Source organism: Rousettus aegyptiacus, unplaced genomic scaffold (assembly GCF_014176215.1).
Source record: "Rousettus aegyptiacus isolate mRouAeg1 unplaced genomic scaffold, mRouAeg1.p scaffold_m13_p_3, whole genome shotgun sequence".
Classification (NCBI taxonomy): domain Eukaryota; kingdom Metazoa; phylum Chordata; class Mammalia; order Chiroptera; family Pteropodidae; genus Rousettus; species Rousettus aegyptiacus.
This window is the reverse complement of record NW_023416306.1, coordinates 143973921-143991733: the sequence shown is the minus strand read 5'-3', so window position 1 is coordinate 143991733 and position 17813 is coordinate 143973921. Positions and strand designations below refer to the sequence as shown.

At 38.0% G+C, this 17813-nt stretch overlaps 1 protein-coding gene across 3 annotated transcripts in view; it reads right to left on the bottom strand.

Moving 5' to 3' along the window:
* The window catches only part of SYT16 (synaptotagmin 16), a 203940-nt gene that overhangs the window by 109250 nt on the left and 76877 nt on the right, over window positions 1–17813 (bottom strand). Inside the window, exon 2 of one of the 3 annotated variants that reach the window (XM_036239028.1) lies at window positions 1771–1950. In XM_036239028.1, the coding sequence (XP_036094921.1) occupies window positions 1771–1950 (180 nt within the window). Of the gene's footprint in view, window positions 1–1770; window positions 5285–17813 lie in introns of those variants that run through there. The other 2 variants (XM_036239027.1, XM_016141798.2) reach the window with 2 other exon arrangements.

Sequence of the window (17813 nt, the reverse complement as noted above, 5' to 3'; positions counted from 1 at the left end):
CACAACTAGTGACAGTTCGAATTACTACGAATCCACCTCCATGCTACCTCATGACCAAGAGTCTATTCATTCTACTCACTCATGACCCAGCAGGGACAGTAGTGGCTAAACCATATGTGTAAGTCCCAGATTTCACATGACAAACTGTTGAAAATATTCCAGTCTATTTTCAAATGAATCAGATGTCTCAAGTGGAGTTAAAAAATAATGAATAATTAATAATAATAATAATATCACTGCAACAGCAGAAATGCCAAATTAATTGCGAGATCTGCAATTTACACCCTTCCCATCATCATCTCCTATGGCCATTTTAAAATATGTCCACACACTCTTTGATACTCTTCTTTTCAGAAGTGAAGCCTAATTCTCCTTCCCTTGAGAGCAGGCTATACATAATGAATAAACAGAACGTGGTAGAAGTGACAACATAAGACTTCCCACACTAGCTCATTAAAGGAACTGTGGCTTCCTCCCTGCTCTCCCCTCTTGGGTTACTCATTCTGGGGGAAATCAGCTGCCATTCTCATAACTACATTCAAGCAGCCCTGTGAAGGGTTCCATGTGGGTAAAGGCTGAAGCCTTCTGCTATCCTAGGAGGGAGCCCATTTGTCCCATTCAAACCTTCATATGACTGCAGGAGAAATTCTAACTGAAGCCTCATGAAAAACCTTGATCTTGAACCACCCAACTAAGCCAATCCCAAATCCCTGAACTTCACAAACTGTGAGACAATGACTATTTGTTGTTTTAAGCTCTTAATTTTAAAGTAATTTTTATGAAGCAAAAGATAATACATATTTATGCCTAAATTATGCCTTTTTCTTATAGCAAGGCAAAAAGCTGAATGACTCATAGCTACAAAAGCTGCCATACCTATAAGCCAAATATTCTCCTTAGTCCAGGTTTACTTAGTACATACCCAGGAGGCAGGATAACCAGAGGGTGTTCATCTCGAGGCTTTGCCTGGCCTCAAAAAATAATAATGTCAGATTGTTTTTCTACCAGTTACATCATACCCCATTCCCTATGGGGCATAGGAGAGAAGGGTGAGAATCAGACTGATTTTAAAAAAGCAAAATTGTTACCTATAAGATAAGAGCATTATCTTTAAATGTCCAGCTTCTGTGTGATGATAATCATCACTCTGTGATAATACCCTATATGATAAAGTTCTACACTTTAGCAATTGAATACAGAACATGTTTTTTATGATCAGGAAGTCAATTATTTCCTTAAGTATGTTATTTCCCTTGACCCCCACCAAACTGAAAGCAGTTAATGATTGATGCAGTAGATTTGGTGGACTTAAAGAGTAAAAACTTCCTTTTGGAAAAGTGACTGTTGCCATATGAGGTGGGGAGTAGCCCTGAGCACTGAAAATCTCAGAAACAGCTAACTGAAGTGAAACATCAACTCTGTTCCAACATGATAAGACTAAAACACATCAAGGCTCTTATCAGTCAAAAAACATTTTTTTCTTTAAGCTTTAGTTACAGGGAAGCTCAATATAGACATCTAAAAAGCCAAGAAGACAGGAATTAGTGGTCAACCTTTTCCCATCTGCTCTTCAAACTCAAAGGAAAGCATTACTTTCATAAAGTTAATGTATTCGTTAGTAATGTCCATTCATCATGTCTACCACAGTGGCAGCCAAAAAGCTCATCTGTGATTTCTTAATGGGGCCAATAGTAAAAACGGTGACACTCCTCCCTGACCCAGACCACAGCACGTTGCCAAACTCAGGAGAATGTGAAGCGTGATGCTTACCCAGCCCTTCACGGATCCCAGTCTTGTCCTTAGAGTGCTTTCTCTTCCCCCGTTGCTCCAGGCATAGAAGGCCTCCTATGTTTTCAAAACACAGTTTCTTGTTGATGAAGAGGAAGAGGACAGCCAGAAGAACCATGAAGAGCCCGACGGCAGATAAGAAGCCAATGGCTTCAGGAGGGACTGACAAGAGAACACAAAGGAAAAATATCATCACAATTAAAGTGGCCCAAATTCGAGTTTTAACACGTGATATAATTTATTCAGATTCTATATGTTTATTAATGAGAGTGGCAAATACCTTACAAGTCCTGACCCTTGCTGGCATCCCCAGGACCATCCACAGAGGAAAAGAAAAGGACTATCACTAGGTACATTTCCAAGACCGGTTCCTCAGATCCCATGCCTTTGCACATGTGGTTTCTTCTACCTAGAGAACAACTCTTCTTGTTCCTATCCTCAGCTTAATATTCAACCACAAGCACGCAAACTATCAGACAGCCAGCCATCAAATGCATTGAGTTGCAAATGGTTGACCAGTGTTACAAAAGCAAGTCTCTTAATAATACAGCTGCCTAAACCTTAAAAAATAATCACTTGAGACAAACTTTCAGCATATACATCTATTAGTATTAGTGATTAGAGGAAAAGTTATTTCCTGGATACATTTTTGCAAATCCAACTATGTAATATGACAATGATGATTGTCAATAGTGACAAGAAAATTCTTAATCCACACTATACATATAAGAAATTATAATTATATTTTGACTGCTAATATTTCAGAATTTTGGAAGATGAAATTCCATCTTCTTCCTTCTCCTCATTAAAAAATCCTAAGTTTTAAACGGTTAAATGCTTTACCAGCCATTGAGTTCAGCTGCGAGGCATGTACAACAGGGAGACCAGAGCTAGTCTGGGGTTGAGGAAAGACTTCCCTAAGGAAATGAAATTTGACCCAAGACAACATTCAGTAAAGACATCCAGAAATCAACTTGTTAAACAAATCAATTACAGAGCATGTGTCAATAAGAGCTATTCAGGGGAGTTGGGTATATGTGAAAGCTTATGAAAATGAACCTCCTAAGAGCAGCTTTAATACTTGGGTAGGTTTAATATGTATGTTAATAATATGAAGGGGTAATATTCACTCCACCCTACCATCCAGATAAACAGAGGAAGGATGAATCAAACCAGTCCCAACCCCATGAAAAGATAAAGAAAATGAATAGTGCTCCCTATTCAATAAAAGAACAACACAAATAATAGCGACAAGATAATAGCTTGCAGTTTGCAAGATGATAATAGTGCCTGCTATCAAAGCCAACATATACCATGAAAAAAATGCACATATTGATTATTCCTTCTCTCTTCAGAGGTAGCACAAATAGTGAGTACTTACTGGTATGGGTTCAGCAGTCACACTGCCTGGAGAAAATCACATTCTACCACTTATTATCTGTGTGGCCTTGGTAAAATTATTTAAACTCTCTGTGGTTCAGTTTCCAAGTAATAAAAAGAAATAATAAATACAGCTATATCAATGATTAAAAGAGGAAACAAAGAAAAAATAAACTGTGTGGCACCTGGCACATAGAGCATTCTCAAACAGAAGTAACTACCTTTCACAATGTCATCAACCTCGTCTTTATATAGCTGTTAAAACATCTAGGAGCAGTCAAATATCGGATGGATGTGCTGCTTTGTGTGCAGTTTGTGGACCCAATCTCTCTCCTTTGCACCAAAACAATTATTTCACTTCTGTACTTTCAACTGCTCCTCCTTGTAGAAACAACATCTTTCTCATATGCATTAAAAACGCACCAAACACCTCCCTTCCTTTAAAAGTGCCTCCTCGCCACCAGGTGTTTCTCAACTACAGCCCTCCCTCTTTTTCCCTTTGCAACCAACTATCTTCGGGGTATTTCCCACAGTCATCTTCTTCAAAGTTACTAGCCTCCTTTACCCAGACTCCACTGGTCTCCATGTGCCTGGCCTTATCCCTTCAAATCCCTTTTCCATGCAGTAGCCAGAGTGATCCTTCTGAAATATAAATCTGATTTGTTCAATGGCCCTCCTAAAACCCCCTGTAGTGGACTGAATTGTGGCCCTCAAAAGATACATGCACGCTACATCTCAGAATGTGACCTTATTTGAAATACAGGTCTTTGCAGATACAATTAGGGTAGGATCTTAAGATGAGATCATCCTGGATTCAGGTGGGCCCTAAATTCTATGATAAGTGTCACAGTGAGAGATTAAAAAGGAGAAGATAAAGAAGAAAGTCGTATGAAGACAAAAGCAGAGACTGGAGTTATGAAGCCTCTAGCTGAGAAATGCCAAGGGTTGTCAACAGCCGCCAGAAGCTAGGAGGGTCATGGAACAGATTCTCCCCCAGAGATTCCAGAGGAACCAACCCTGCTGACATCTTAACTTTAGACTTCTGGCCTCCAAAACTGTGAGGATGCACTTCTGTTGTTTTAAGTAAACCTAGGAAAATAATCCCACGGCTTTCTGTTACTCATAGGACAAAATTTAAATTCCTTAACTTGGTTTACAACGCCTTTCGTGACTTAGCTACTGATTCCAGCCTTTGTCATTCTTCAGTCCCTGACATCAAACTCTGTTGTCGGTGTATTCACCTATTTCTGGTTCCCCCAACATAGCTTACCTTTAAATAAGCTATTTCAGCTCCAGGAGGCGAGTGCTTACCTCTCCTTTGGCTAACTCTGACACTGTACTTTCTCTGAAAACCTTTCTTTTTCCTCTTGACCAGGCTGGATGCTTCTTCTGTGTATTCCCACCCACTGAGCCCTTGACAGCTTTTTCAACAGTTTTCAAATGTTAAATTTGAAACTTCATAAGAACAGGGACTATCCTTCAGATATTCACTGTACTCTCGGCAGCTAGTATAGGGTAGGCGCTCAATAAATATTTGATGCCTGAATGTTGAACTCTTTGTGTTACAAAACATTGAAAAATGTACCTATCAATGAAAACTTCTGGAAAGAAAAGATATATATACCACAAGTGGGTCAGTAACACTAACAACACAAGATATGATTTATATAATGAAGCTCATTATATAAAATCTGAAAAATATAGAAAAAGATGACAAGAACCACTGTTAAGACTTTGTGCCCTTCCTTCCAATCATTTTAATGTTTCAAGTTGGATGGTGAACACTAGGAATAAGTACAAATCTAGCGAAAACAGAGAGCAAGTTTAGTTTGGCAAGTTTGGTTGCTTCAGCAGAGTTCATGTTCCTCCCATAATCTATTCATTTTAATCTCATCTTTGTCTATGTGTTCATGGGTACTTAGTGGGAAGTCTGAAGAGATGCATAAGGGGCTGCTAGCCAAATGCTTTATTAAACTGTAGGCCAGCTTGTATATTTTATACATGAGTAGAGTATCACAGCAATGGCTAAGTTGGTAGTGAACTCAGACTTGTAAGACTTGCTTAACCAGAGTTGTACACAAATTGTCCTCTTTAAAAATGATTTAAAATTTTCAATGTAACCCAGCAATTCCACTTTTAGGTATATTTCCAAGAGAGCTAAAAATATATGTTTACATAAAAACATGTGCATGAACATTCATAATAACCAAAAGTGGAAATATTCCAAATGTCCATCAACTGATAAATGGATAAACATGTGGTATATCCATACAATAGAAGATTACTCTGCAATAAAAAAAAAATGAAGTATTGATACATGCCGCCACATGGATGAACCTTGAAAACGTGAAAGAAGTCAGATACAAAAGCCACATATTGTTTGATTCCGTTTATATAAAATGTTCAGAATAGGTAAATCCATAGAAAGTATATTTTGTTGTTCCCAGGAGCTGTGGGGAGAGGGAAATGAGGAGTGATAGCAAATGGGTATCAATTTTCTTTTTGAGGTAATGACATTATTCTGGAATTGGATAGTAATGATGGCTATGGTTATGCAACTTTGTGAATATGCTAAAACCAGTGAATTGTACACTTTAAAAGTGAATTTTATGGAATATAAATTTTATCAAAAAAAATTTTAATTCCAAATACATTTTTCTAATAAAACTGGGAGAACATATGAGAAAATTTATAATAATTTTCTCAGATTTGGTTTGAAAGTAATTTTCTTCATGTTTAAATTTTCTGTGATTTTATTATTCAATATTTAGAATTAAAAGTGAAGTTTAAATATAATAGGTTATGAGGATTACAGTCAGCATAGCTCTACCATCAATGGATAACACCGAACACAGCAAGCCAACAGCTCTATCGATATAAGCCAAAGAGGGTTTGATGCTGCATTTGAGTCTAAAGAAAATGAGAGACTTTGGCAGGGAAAATTAAAGTCATTTTGCATCCACATATACGAATGCTATAGCGAAGAACAAGTATCACATGTATCATCTGCAATAGATGACAAGGGCACATATGTCAAGAAACTTAAGTGCCATCTGCAGAGAAGCTCATCTAATTATTCCAGTAATTACTAAATTGAAAATCAGATGGCTGTGAAGTTCGGTCACACAGTTCATATTGAAAACTTCCTCAAAGTTAAATATATCTCTCACATTCCACTGAATTGTCCATCTGTTGATTTTCAAGTAACGCCTCAAGGAGAAGACAGAGCATATAATGACACAAATAGAGACGCCTCTACACAACTACTAGATGTTCATAAATTTTATGCCATAATTGCTGAAGAGGTTGAAAAAAAGGCTGACCAATTGCAGATGAAAGCAAGCTGAAAATTTTATTAAACAAAAGGGTCAAGAAATAGAATCAGAATTAAATGAGTCATGACAATAGAATTAATTTAAAAATAAAAATTATAATTTCTCAGGAATAAACTTTCTTAGCATCACTGAGGAATGTGAGGAATTTCATTAAAAACAGGAGGAAAGTCTGATGTAAATGTAAAACTAATCATTTAAATACCTTTACCATCTTTGAATATCCATCAACCTGAAAGCCCTGTTTTCGGTGATGAAATTTCAATTTTATTCATCCTTTTAAAAAAGTAGCATGACTTTAAAATTGTTTCTATGATGATCTCAAGCATGGTCATGCAGCAGAAGTCTCTGACTTGAATCTAAGCTTGTTTACCCCAGAATTTCAGGACTGATGTAATGCACAGCATAATGATTACAGACCATAGCACTATATTATAAACTTCAAAGCTACTAAGAGAGTAGATCTTAATCATTCTCACTACAAAAAAAATGATAATTATATGACATGATAGACCTGTTAGCTTAAGATAGAATGTATTGAATCAACACATTGTATTCCTTAAACTTATACAATGTTATATGTCAATTATATCTCAATAAATATAAATTTAAAACAAAGAATTCAGGATTGCTTGTGCATGTCTACATCCTCCTCCATGGATCCATCCACCTGAGGACCTAAGAAGCCTCCCAAGAAAGACAGTGGACAAGGTCAGAGCAAAAGTGACCTGAGTAGAGCACAGGTGTCTATCACTCAGGTTGGCCCAAGCCCAGACTCCTTTGGTACCAGGGAAAAAAGGTGACAATAAAGCTATAGCATTAGATATTAGCAGCTTTTGCAAACCAAGGAGATGTTTTCAAAAGCAATTTTGGTGCAAATAAGAGTTGAGGCCATTGACCTACAGTTTATGTTCAGATTGTCTTTGCAACCATCAAAAAAAAAGAAAAAGTAAGAAATGAGAAACTTTTAAGAGTTGAACACCACTGTGCCAGCTCCATCCATATACAGCTCGTTCAGTGTACTAATTCAAAATATCTATACAAACAGACTCATTTTTACCATTATCTTTTTTTATAACCAACTACAAAATTAAATAAGTCACTTTAAAAATTAGTACAGAACAAGTTAAACTGAGGGCTTTAACTTTCTGTTTTCCTACAGTGATGCTTGTGGAACCAAAAAAAATAAAAGAACAAAGCCTTTGCTACTTAGTAGCATATTATTTTGTAAGTGTCCTAAATTTAGGTTCAGTTAGGCATTATAATCTCAACAACCTTCATGGGTAGTCAATCATTTTTATTTGTAGGACTATAAAAAATAAAATGTATATTTAAAATTTTTTTAAAAAGGTAGTTCTATTTAAATTTTCTTCCTACTAATAGCTAACAAGGATATGGTAACTACATATTCAAATGAATTCTTTGGAAGGAAAAAACAGACCTTTCAAAAAATAGGAAAAAATTGGCTTAATGAAACCTAAGTGAGATTTTAGCATGTTCCAAAATAAAACATAGCAACATATGGAGTCACTAGCAACCAATCATTTCTCAAAACACTTGAGAACACAGCATTTGGGGGTATACATAGGGTGCTATCTTTAATATAGTAATATATGTGTGTTGAAATGTGTCCATCTCCTACTGAGAAGAAACCTAACCTGTCTGCTTTGAATGTTTAAAATATAAATTTTCCCTTAGTATACACACACACACACACACACACACACACACACACACACACACACTCTATAAGCCCAGAATTATTAGCAAGTTTGTTCTCCTTTCTCTTAATATGCAGTTAGCTCAGAAACAGAAATTAATGATGAAAATAGCTAAAATGCACCAATAGGTCCACAGAAGAAGTCTTTAAGACTTTCATTTGTCTGAGTTTCCCTGAATACTTTAGCATTATCTATTGCCCCCAACTTCTCCTTTCCCTACATCTTTCCAGGTGGGGAAGAGGACAAGAAAGAAGCAAAAGGAATTAGATGGTGTTGATAGTTTATAAGGCTATAGTCAACATTTTTGGATTGCTGCATTTTTAATAGAATGCTATATTGCTGAATTTAATTGAGCAGTATATGGGCCTTGTATAATTTATGTCATTTGTCAAATAAAATTAATCAGTTAGCATGGATATCACTCATTATAACTGAAACACTATTGAATTTAATACAATTATATGGTAAAACTATGAACATATGCCCAATAAAATCATGTCATGTTAAAACATTAGAAAATACACACTTATATGATTTTGGTGGGATGGCTGTTGAATCATTGTGGCAATTTAGCTTTAAAGTAAAAAGAGAATATTTTTATAAACGGGAGGAAATGAGAGACAAGTCTCCTTCAGACAGACAAAATATCTTAGAAGAAAGATATCCAATTTACTTCAACTCTCCAAAACAAATGCATCTGAGGAGCATTTGGAATGAAATATTTTTGATTTGTTTATAACTTCCTTATTTTTCAACTCATGGAAGACTGCCCACACAGCGAGACCGAAATTTGAACAGAGTTGTTTATCACCAATCTGATACCCTTCAAAAAATAAATCATTTTCTTGCAGTCTAAAACAATTAATATTTTTTAAAGATTATTATAAATGCTCTTCAAATTTTAACTTTTGACCCCAAAAAGTAGTGTGTAGAGCTTTGTGCTCAAGGACTAAGCAGAATATAGGACATCCAGAAATAGGAAGAAAATTCGAGAGCAATTTACATCCTCAATTTCTCAGACAATATGTTTTCATGTGTTCAGAAAGTTACCCATCTACAGAGACACAATTCCATCCTGTTACTAAGAATTTGTTGGGAATACTCATAATCCAGACATTTCAGCTGGGAGTATAATGTACAGCCCTAACAGTAAAATGGATCATCCAGTATCAGCATCTCTTTCTGAAGTTCAGACCACATGATGACTATTTAGGTAACAACAAGTAAACAAAATTATCATTGTATTCAAATAAATTAGGTATCTTTTACCTATTCTTGCTCTTTAGTAGAAGCTAAGAAGCTTCTCTATAGTTAATTTCTAAGTAAAACCCCCTCCCAAAATATATGGGATCCTAATCAATTCTCAGATTTCTCTACTAGAAGTATTTACTGATTTTTTTTAATTGTCAAAAAAAAACCCATAAAATGTCTGTTTTACTGTCTGTGCTAATTTCATTTCATTATATTCTTGGAGTAAGCTATTATTTTCCCACTGATTCCCATGGTATTCTTCATTATCAGCTGCTAATTGTCTAGCATTCACATAGGACTGTGAACCAAGTAGGCTGCTGCGTGGGCTGAAGTTCTAGGGGAAGCTGAACAGCACTAGGATTCTGCATTGTTATTATTGTGACACATTAGAAAGTTTCCACCCACTTACGTGACCACATCACTCTGCTGCACAGCATCCAACCCAGAGGGGCTGTGCACTGATGCATGGGAGGCCATCTGCACTAGGCATTCCACTTGGTGATTATCACACACGACAAGGGAAGATTACACTAGGCCAAACCTATTGCAGCCATGAAAGCCAGAGGTCTGGCTCCATATGGCAGGCATGAATATTGATCTTAAAGTGCAACTATGACAGGTCCCTCTAAAAGGGTTTCTTTATTCCCAGCCTTGAGCCCAGTTACTCTCTCAAAATTCTCCCCATTTACCTTTCCAGAATCAAGGACACGTTAGAGATTTAAACATTTTTTTTGAAACATTCAAAGAGGTTAGAGACTTTTAAGTAGATTTTGAGATGTACTGCTCCTTGAAATTATTCCCAGTAGACTTAGATATCTGGAACTAATTACGTTTGACCTTATAAATTCAGAATGTGCCAAACAAAAGCTATTAGAAGAGCCACAACAACATGCAACATTTCACACATTTAGGTCAAGAGGGAGTTGTGAAAGTCTCTTAATTAGCAAAGAAAACAAGAACTATAAAAGCAGGATTTTGTAGCACAGAAGGTGGCACTTTTACTCTTTGTGCTTTGCAAGCATCATGTTGCAAAGTCTTGTGAAACAAAGCTCTGATTTCATAGCACGCTCTGTGCCAATCACTTTAACCAGAACATTGTGCCTCTTGAGACACCTGTGCCTCTGGGCACACCCTCAGGTTACAGGGCTATCCTCACCAGATCAGAGTCACAGGGGGCTAAATTTCTTTCATGGGTTAACCAGAATCATCCTAATGCTGTGAAAACATGAAAGAGTAGAATGATGAAAGAGGCAGAGAGAGAAGTAAGCTTCAAGCTTAGCCTCACTTACTCGTGCACCTTGGTGAGGCCGCTACTGTCCAAATATTATTCCAGAGCTTTAAAAGTTTAAGATAATATTAAATGTTCACTTAGAGATGATCAGCCTCTCTAAGGAGGACCAGTTCACTCTAAACCAGCCAGAGGCTGAAGGGCAGAGTGGCAGAGCAGATACAAAAAGAGTATTTGGCACAGAGTTAGGAGGTTTAAGTCTAGCACTATACTACCTAATTCTATAGATTCGGGCAGTATGAGGTCCTGAGGGCAGGACTGTGTCTTGACTGAATGATGTATATTCCCAGCAATAATATATGTGATAAATTAAGACACCATATTTTATATTATAATGATTATTCTTGGCCCAGAAACAAAAACCAACCTTGTATCTATATAACTACAATCAACCTTCTATCTGGGGGGTAGCTCCGCTTAAGATGAAATTATGGGTCAAAGGGTTGCCTGGTGAGTGATGAGTAAGAGAAAGAGTAGTTGGATCGTCTGTGGCCTATTACCAACAATTTACAGGGTACAATACTTAGCTATTTTCCAATGACTCTCTTGATCAGATCCCAGAAAGGCCATTTAAAATCAGAACACCCAAACCTCTGGACAGAGCTAGAACCCCTATCGCTCATCCTATTCTTCATCTTTTCTTTCAACATGCTTAAATCATCACAAGGGTGGTCTGATGTGGAGTTCTCTTCCTATCACTTCTCTGCTCATCTCTCAGAGTCTTTATAGTCTTCAAGATTTTGGTTTTGGGTCCTGTTCCCACTTTAACAAGCAGTACTTCAGATATTTCTTGTCTTGTCATGGCTTCGGCCATCACTGAGGGCTACCAAGTTTGTGTCTGTAAGTCAAAACTCTAATCTGACACATACATCTCTACCAGAAAGTCCTACAGGCAGTGCGTAAATTATTGAGCCTCAGGTTAATGCATGATCTTTTTCAAAAGTCCTTTGAAACTTGCCAAATCTCCACCATTCCATTTTTAGTGCAGTACTTTAATCAGACCCTTACCAGGCCGGACTGTGACAAAAGCCCACAAACTTATATTGTCTTCCACCTCCTTTCCTTTGTACTTATATATTTTAAGATTTTTTTAAAAGCCTAGTTTAAGTTTTCAACTGCTTAATTTCTTAAAAATACAATTTGAGTCTCTGGTTGAGAGGACTTAGCTGAGCTAAGTTACTTTAATACACTTACAGAATAGTGAGGTTCAGATAGAAATCATTTCATGAACATGTTTGAACATTGATTATTACAAACACACACACACACACACACACACACACACACACACACACCTATTCTGGATACTCCCAGAGCCCCCATAACTCCAATTTATTCTACTAACCACTATCAGAGTTAGCCATGTATACCAGAGCCCCACGGTCACTGGCTAAGAATTAAAGCTCAAACTATTGCTATACCATTTGAGACCCTTTCCAAATCAGCCTTTCTAGTCTTGTTACCAATCACACCTCCCAGGTACACTGTGCCTAGCTTTACCATATACTAACTGTTCTCTAAGCATGCCAAATACTTTCAAACCTCTATGCATTTCTTCATAGTCCTTCTCCCTCAAAATGACCTTTTCCAATAGACGAAGTTCTACTCATCCTGTAGAAACCCACTAGAAAGTCAACTTCTATACAAAGCCTATCCCTGTCCTACTAGGCAGAACGTATGACTATGCCCTTTGCACAGAGCTTATGTCTTTACACTTAACTCACGATATTGCATTGTGTTAGTTTAACCCAGCTATGATCCCCACTAGGCTGTAAAGTTAATGAAATAAGAGGTGGCATTTTCTTACTTATCTTTATATTCCTGATGCCTTGCTCATAATAGATCAATAATGTATGCTAGTTTGAATTTAAAATTATAACCTCCAAGACTATATTTTATTTTAAATTAGTTTACTGATGGGGTTATTGCATATAAACTATTGCTGAATTAGCATACGGAATGAGATAAGTCTCTTGAAGATTCCTTACAAAAATGAATTCCAGGAAAGGTATGTCCTTGTTGGCTCAACAAGTATACTGTTCTGTCGCTCTTGCATTATGGGCTAGGTCTACAGTCAACTATCAAATGTGTAGGCTGGGAAATTCTTATCTTAAAACTGTCGATTTATTTTAGAAGGAACCCTGGACAACATTGATTCAACCCTTCATTCCACAAAAATAAAGACTCAAGGCCCAAAATACCCAACAACGTGGTGGCAGGGCCAAGGCGGAAGGCAGGGATCCTCATGCATTCTGACAGTGCCGACGGCTCCGCTCTCTGCTGCTTCACCCTGACATGCTCTCACAGAACCACAGCATCTTTGGAGTAGAGCCCTTCTTCCCTCTAAGAAATTCCAACATCTCACTAAATGAGAAAAATCTAATATATACCAACCATGACTCACAGCCATCAGCATTCACTTGAATGCTTCTGGCAGCTGGGAAACTTACTACACTGCTGAGCAACCCATTTCTTCTTTGTCCACATCTCCTGAGTAGACACACTTCTTCAAAGAGAAAGCCAGCATCAACCTTGTCAACAGCTAAAGACAGACAGCACTTATGCCTCCCCAATTTTTTCTCAACTATTCCTTAAAAAATATGGTTATGACTCCACTGTTTTACTTGTTGCTCTGTCCCACAGAGTATGGCCTTGCCCTAAACAGCTTTTGGCTTTGCAAAGAGATGAGAAATAAATCTGTGAAAAAATGTCTATCAATACCTAGCTAATTTTTTCAATGCAAAATTGCCATTTCCATCAGCTCTGCAGGATGTCTGAACAGTAATATGAAGGACCCATCAACAGAAAATATTAGATGAGAATGTTCTGTTTTCAAATCAGTTTACAAATGGTAGAATGCCAAGAAGGAGATACTACAAGCACTATGCAACTACTATCTAAGAAAATAAATCTTTAGAGCCACCATATCCTAGAACATAATCAAATATGTTAAAACTTTTCAGTATGAATTAAAACATCTCAAGAAATTCTCTCCTATTTTTCCTTTTTAACTCCATCCCAAGTTTAGGAAAGTACTCACTAAAATATCAATTCAAATCCAAACATATTCTGTACATATTTTTGATATGATCGCAACCATCTAAACTCCTGTGGTGATTCTGTTTCAGAATCCCACGGTGAGTAGAAAAACAGAAGAAATTTATCTCTCAGCTTATCTAACATCTCTCCCAAGTAAAGTTTTTTTTTAAACCTAGTGGAGCCCCATTTTGATTGCCCCACTGATATCTCCGCTGAAGAGAGTAAAGGTTAAATAGAGCTGGTTCTCCTACATGGAAAACAAACCTGAGATTATTCCTCCAATAACTCAGCCATTTACTGAGCACCCACTTGTGACTGGAGTCAGTTCCTAACTCCAAGACGTTTAATGAAAATGTTCAAGGAAAGCTTCATACATTGAAAATTTATTCCACACAAAACAACAAGACTTGAAGAAGGGGATAGAAAGACAAATTGCTGTAAAATAAATTTTTTAAAGGAAATTGAGTGACTTAACAAGAAGCACTCCAATAACTTGATTTAAAAACATCCCATTATCTACATCTGTAAGCAATGCCTTATCTTATTAGTAATAGTTCTAAAATAAAAATGAGGCCAATATCTGAAACATGTAATTTATATAAAATACCTTGTCAAATTGCAGGAAGGCAGTATGCTCTTCCAATTTCTTTTAACATCTTTAATATTAGTAAACAAATTACTTTGACTGATGAGTAATATTTCTGCATATACAGCCAAGGAAACCTTGCTTGGCAAAGACAAAGAACCTCTTCTGCCCCTGGAGGAATTTCATTTGGCTCTAGGTATTTTCCGAAATGCTTGTTGACTTGTCTTTAGACGCCATCTTTAAGATAAATCATTTCAATTATCCACAAAATGGAAATTAAAGTCCTGCCCCACACTTCATTGAGGGAGAACCATAAGAACTTGCTGTGAGGAAAGGGGCACATTTGCAGCCTTGGTAAAGGGGTCCATCCATCTAAGACAGGGATGGACCCCAGCAGTGGCCAGTCTGAGGCAGGCTACAAGCACAGGGAAAAGAGCTTGTGTTTGTATAATATGACCTTGATCAAGCAGAAGTCTGTTTAACCTCAGAGAGGCAAACAACCTTACCTTCAACACCAACAGGGATGTGTTTGTCCTGTAGGTCTCAACTAGATAACAAGACGAGGTGCTACCCTCCTGTGTGACAGACCATTCCTAATGTTCATTTGTAACATAACAGGCTCCCAGATCCAAAAAGCTGGTACTTCTGCAAGGGAAAGTGACAAACATCTCTGCCAAGGCCAGGGTAGCCCCTCCTTTCTGAAGAGCTTTCAAGGGCTCATGGTGGCTGCGTAAGGAACTGCTTTTTAGGCATCAGCCTGAAGGGAGGTAAAGACTCCAGCAGAGCCTGTTAGTATTTTAAGAACTGACCCCAAGGCAAGCATAACTTATAGACAGACCCCTTTCAACAACTTCCACTTATTGGTGGGATACATGGACAGGTGGTCTGAGAATTCCAGGGAATCCGGCCCACGCCTGCATGGACTACAGAATGGAAACCTGGTAGGGGGGAAGCAGAGAAGGAGCCAAACAAGATCTGAATCTCCAGAGAAGCAACTCAGAACAAAGGCAAGCATAATAATAATTATTATATTTTACACTTGCATGGCATTTACTATGTGCCAGGCCTTTTACGCTTATTTAAATCTCACAACAGCACTCTGAAGTTGGAACTATTATTAACATCACTTAACAAGTGAGAAAAAAAACTGAGCTTTGGAAAGTAATTCATCCGAAGTTGGACAGTAATAAGTGTCACAGCCATGACTTGACCCTGGCAGTCTGGCACAAGTCCCCAATTTTAATCACTCTGCTATCCTGCCTCATCATGGTTTGTTCGAGCTAGAACACAATAGCCTGTCAGTAGGAGTTAAGGTGACTGTGATTCAAGCAGTTTCAGCCTGAAGTCCAGAGTGGAACAACAATTCAGAAGTGAGAACACGAGGAAGTGAGGCCTCGGCCTGAGCCAGCTGATGGCAATAGAGAATACTAGAAATCAAGAGGACGTCACCTCAGAGGCTGAGGTTGAATTAGTTAAAAGTAAGTGCTAATCTTGTGAGTACAAAAATGAAAACTGTAACTTAACGCATCTGTTTATTCTATATATTCTGTTCATCTTCAGAGATGCCCCCCCCACATCGTTATAAAAATTACATGCACATAAACAGATGACTGCAATAAATATGGTAAGAAACTAGCATTGCCAGAAAAGTTAAAAGAGAAAAAAAGAAGAAAGACTGCTCATCCTAAAGTTGGGAATTAAAACCCCCAGATGACATCAGCCTAAATTCTCCTAGAAAAGAATGACAGCAAGCGAGCTGGCTCGGGGAACTTTCTGTTCGAGGATGGCCATTTTACCACAAGAGATAAAGAGCAAGGGCTTGGATCAAGGGTCAGGGCCGATGCTTGGCCTCTGCCCTCCTGCTGTCCTCATCTTCTTCCTCCTTGGGTGCTGGATTGAATCATGTCCCGCCAAAATTCAGATGCTAACGTCCTAACCCCCGGTACCTCACGCTGTGATTATACTTGGAGATAGGGTCTTTAAAGAGGTAATTAAGTTAAAATGATGTCTTTCAGGTGGGCCTAAATCCCCTATGACTGGTGTCCCTATATGAGGAGGAAATTTGGACATAGACACGTATGCACAGAAATAAGACCATGTGAAGACAAAGGGAAAACACAGCCATCTCGAAGGCAAGGAGAGAAGACTCAAAATGAAATCAACCCTGCCAACACCTTGCTCTGTGACTTCCAGCCTCCAAAGCTGTGAGAGAATGCATTTCGTTGGTAAGCCAAGTGTTTGGTATTTGTTATGGCAGCTCGAGCAGACTAATACAGGTGCCTTCCCTTGAACTTCAAATGTACATGAGAGAATTATTAGCTATCTCACTGAATAAACATGTATCTTCACTGACTCTAAAACAGTCGCAATCAGTGTTTTGAAGGGATTATGCACCTAGCAGGGACAGGAGATAATAAAAGTCACTGCAGGTTTCTGCAGCCAAGTTTCCAAGCACCACGACCCCTCAAATCATGTCCTTTATATATCCCTTATAAACTACCACAAAGTCCCTTTGGATCTTGTTTCCATGTTCTCCCAGTCTCCTAAATTCATCCGTCTTAGCACTACACCAAATTCATCTTCGCCAAATACTGTTTTTACCACGTCGCTCTCCCTCAACTGTGTTAATGATTTCTCATTAGCTAAAAGATAAAATCCAGATTCTTTTGCTTGTCTCTTAAGGCTATCTGTGGTCCCCAAGGAAAACTAGTTCAACAAAATCAGTATCCTTAACTCATTGCCCCTGGACAGTGTAGTACTTGTCCACATCTAGGTAGCTGGTCCTGTAATCCAACCCCTCCCCAAGAATGCCTTCTCAGTGAAACGCTTCTCCAAGTCTCCTCTTCTATGACTCCTTCCCAGCCAGCTCTGAAGGTAACTACATAGCATTTCCACACGACTTATCCTATAAATGTTTAATACCTGGCAAGCTAAGCAGCAGCTTTTTATCACTAACACTTTCTGGCACTGTGAAGACCTTGAAGGTAAATGTCTAATATTCCTTGTACCCTGCCCCATCCTCAGCGTCATACAGCATCTATCATGGTCCCTTGGTGCAATCCCATTCGCTAAACACCAAAAAAGGGGATAAGGCAGAAAACATGTGAAGAGAGAGCCTGTAGCAGTCCCTATGCTGTTTAAGCAACTCATTTCTCAAAAGTTTCTTTATCCTTAGGTAATTGAGAATTTAAACGAAACTTATAGTCTAATTGTGTTTTATCTCTTCCATTCAAGCTTTCTCCTTGAAATACTGTGTATGTGTGTGTGTGTGGAGGCAGAGTGGGGGTGGGGGATAGCTTAGAAGAAGCATCGGATGAAAGCTAAAGTGGGCGTTGCTCACTGGACCATGAACTCCTTGAAGGCAGGACACTTATGTGTCATGCTTACCCCCCTATTATCTGTGCAAGTGCATATTCCTTCAATATTTA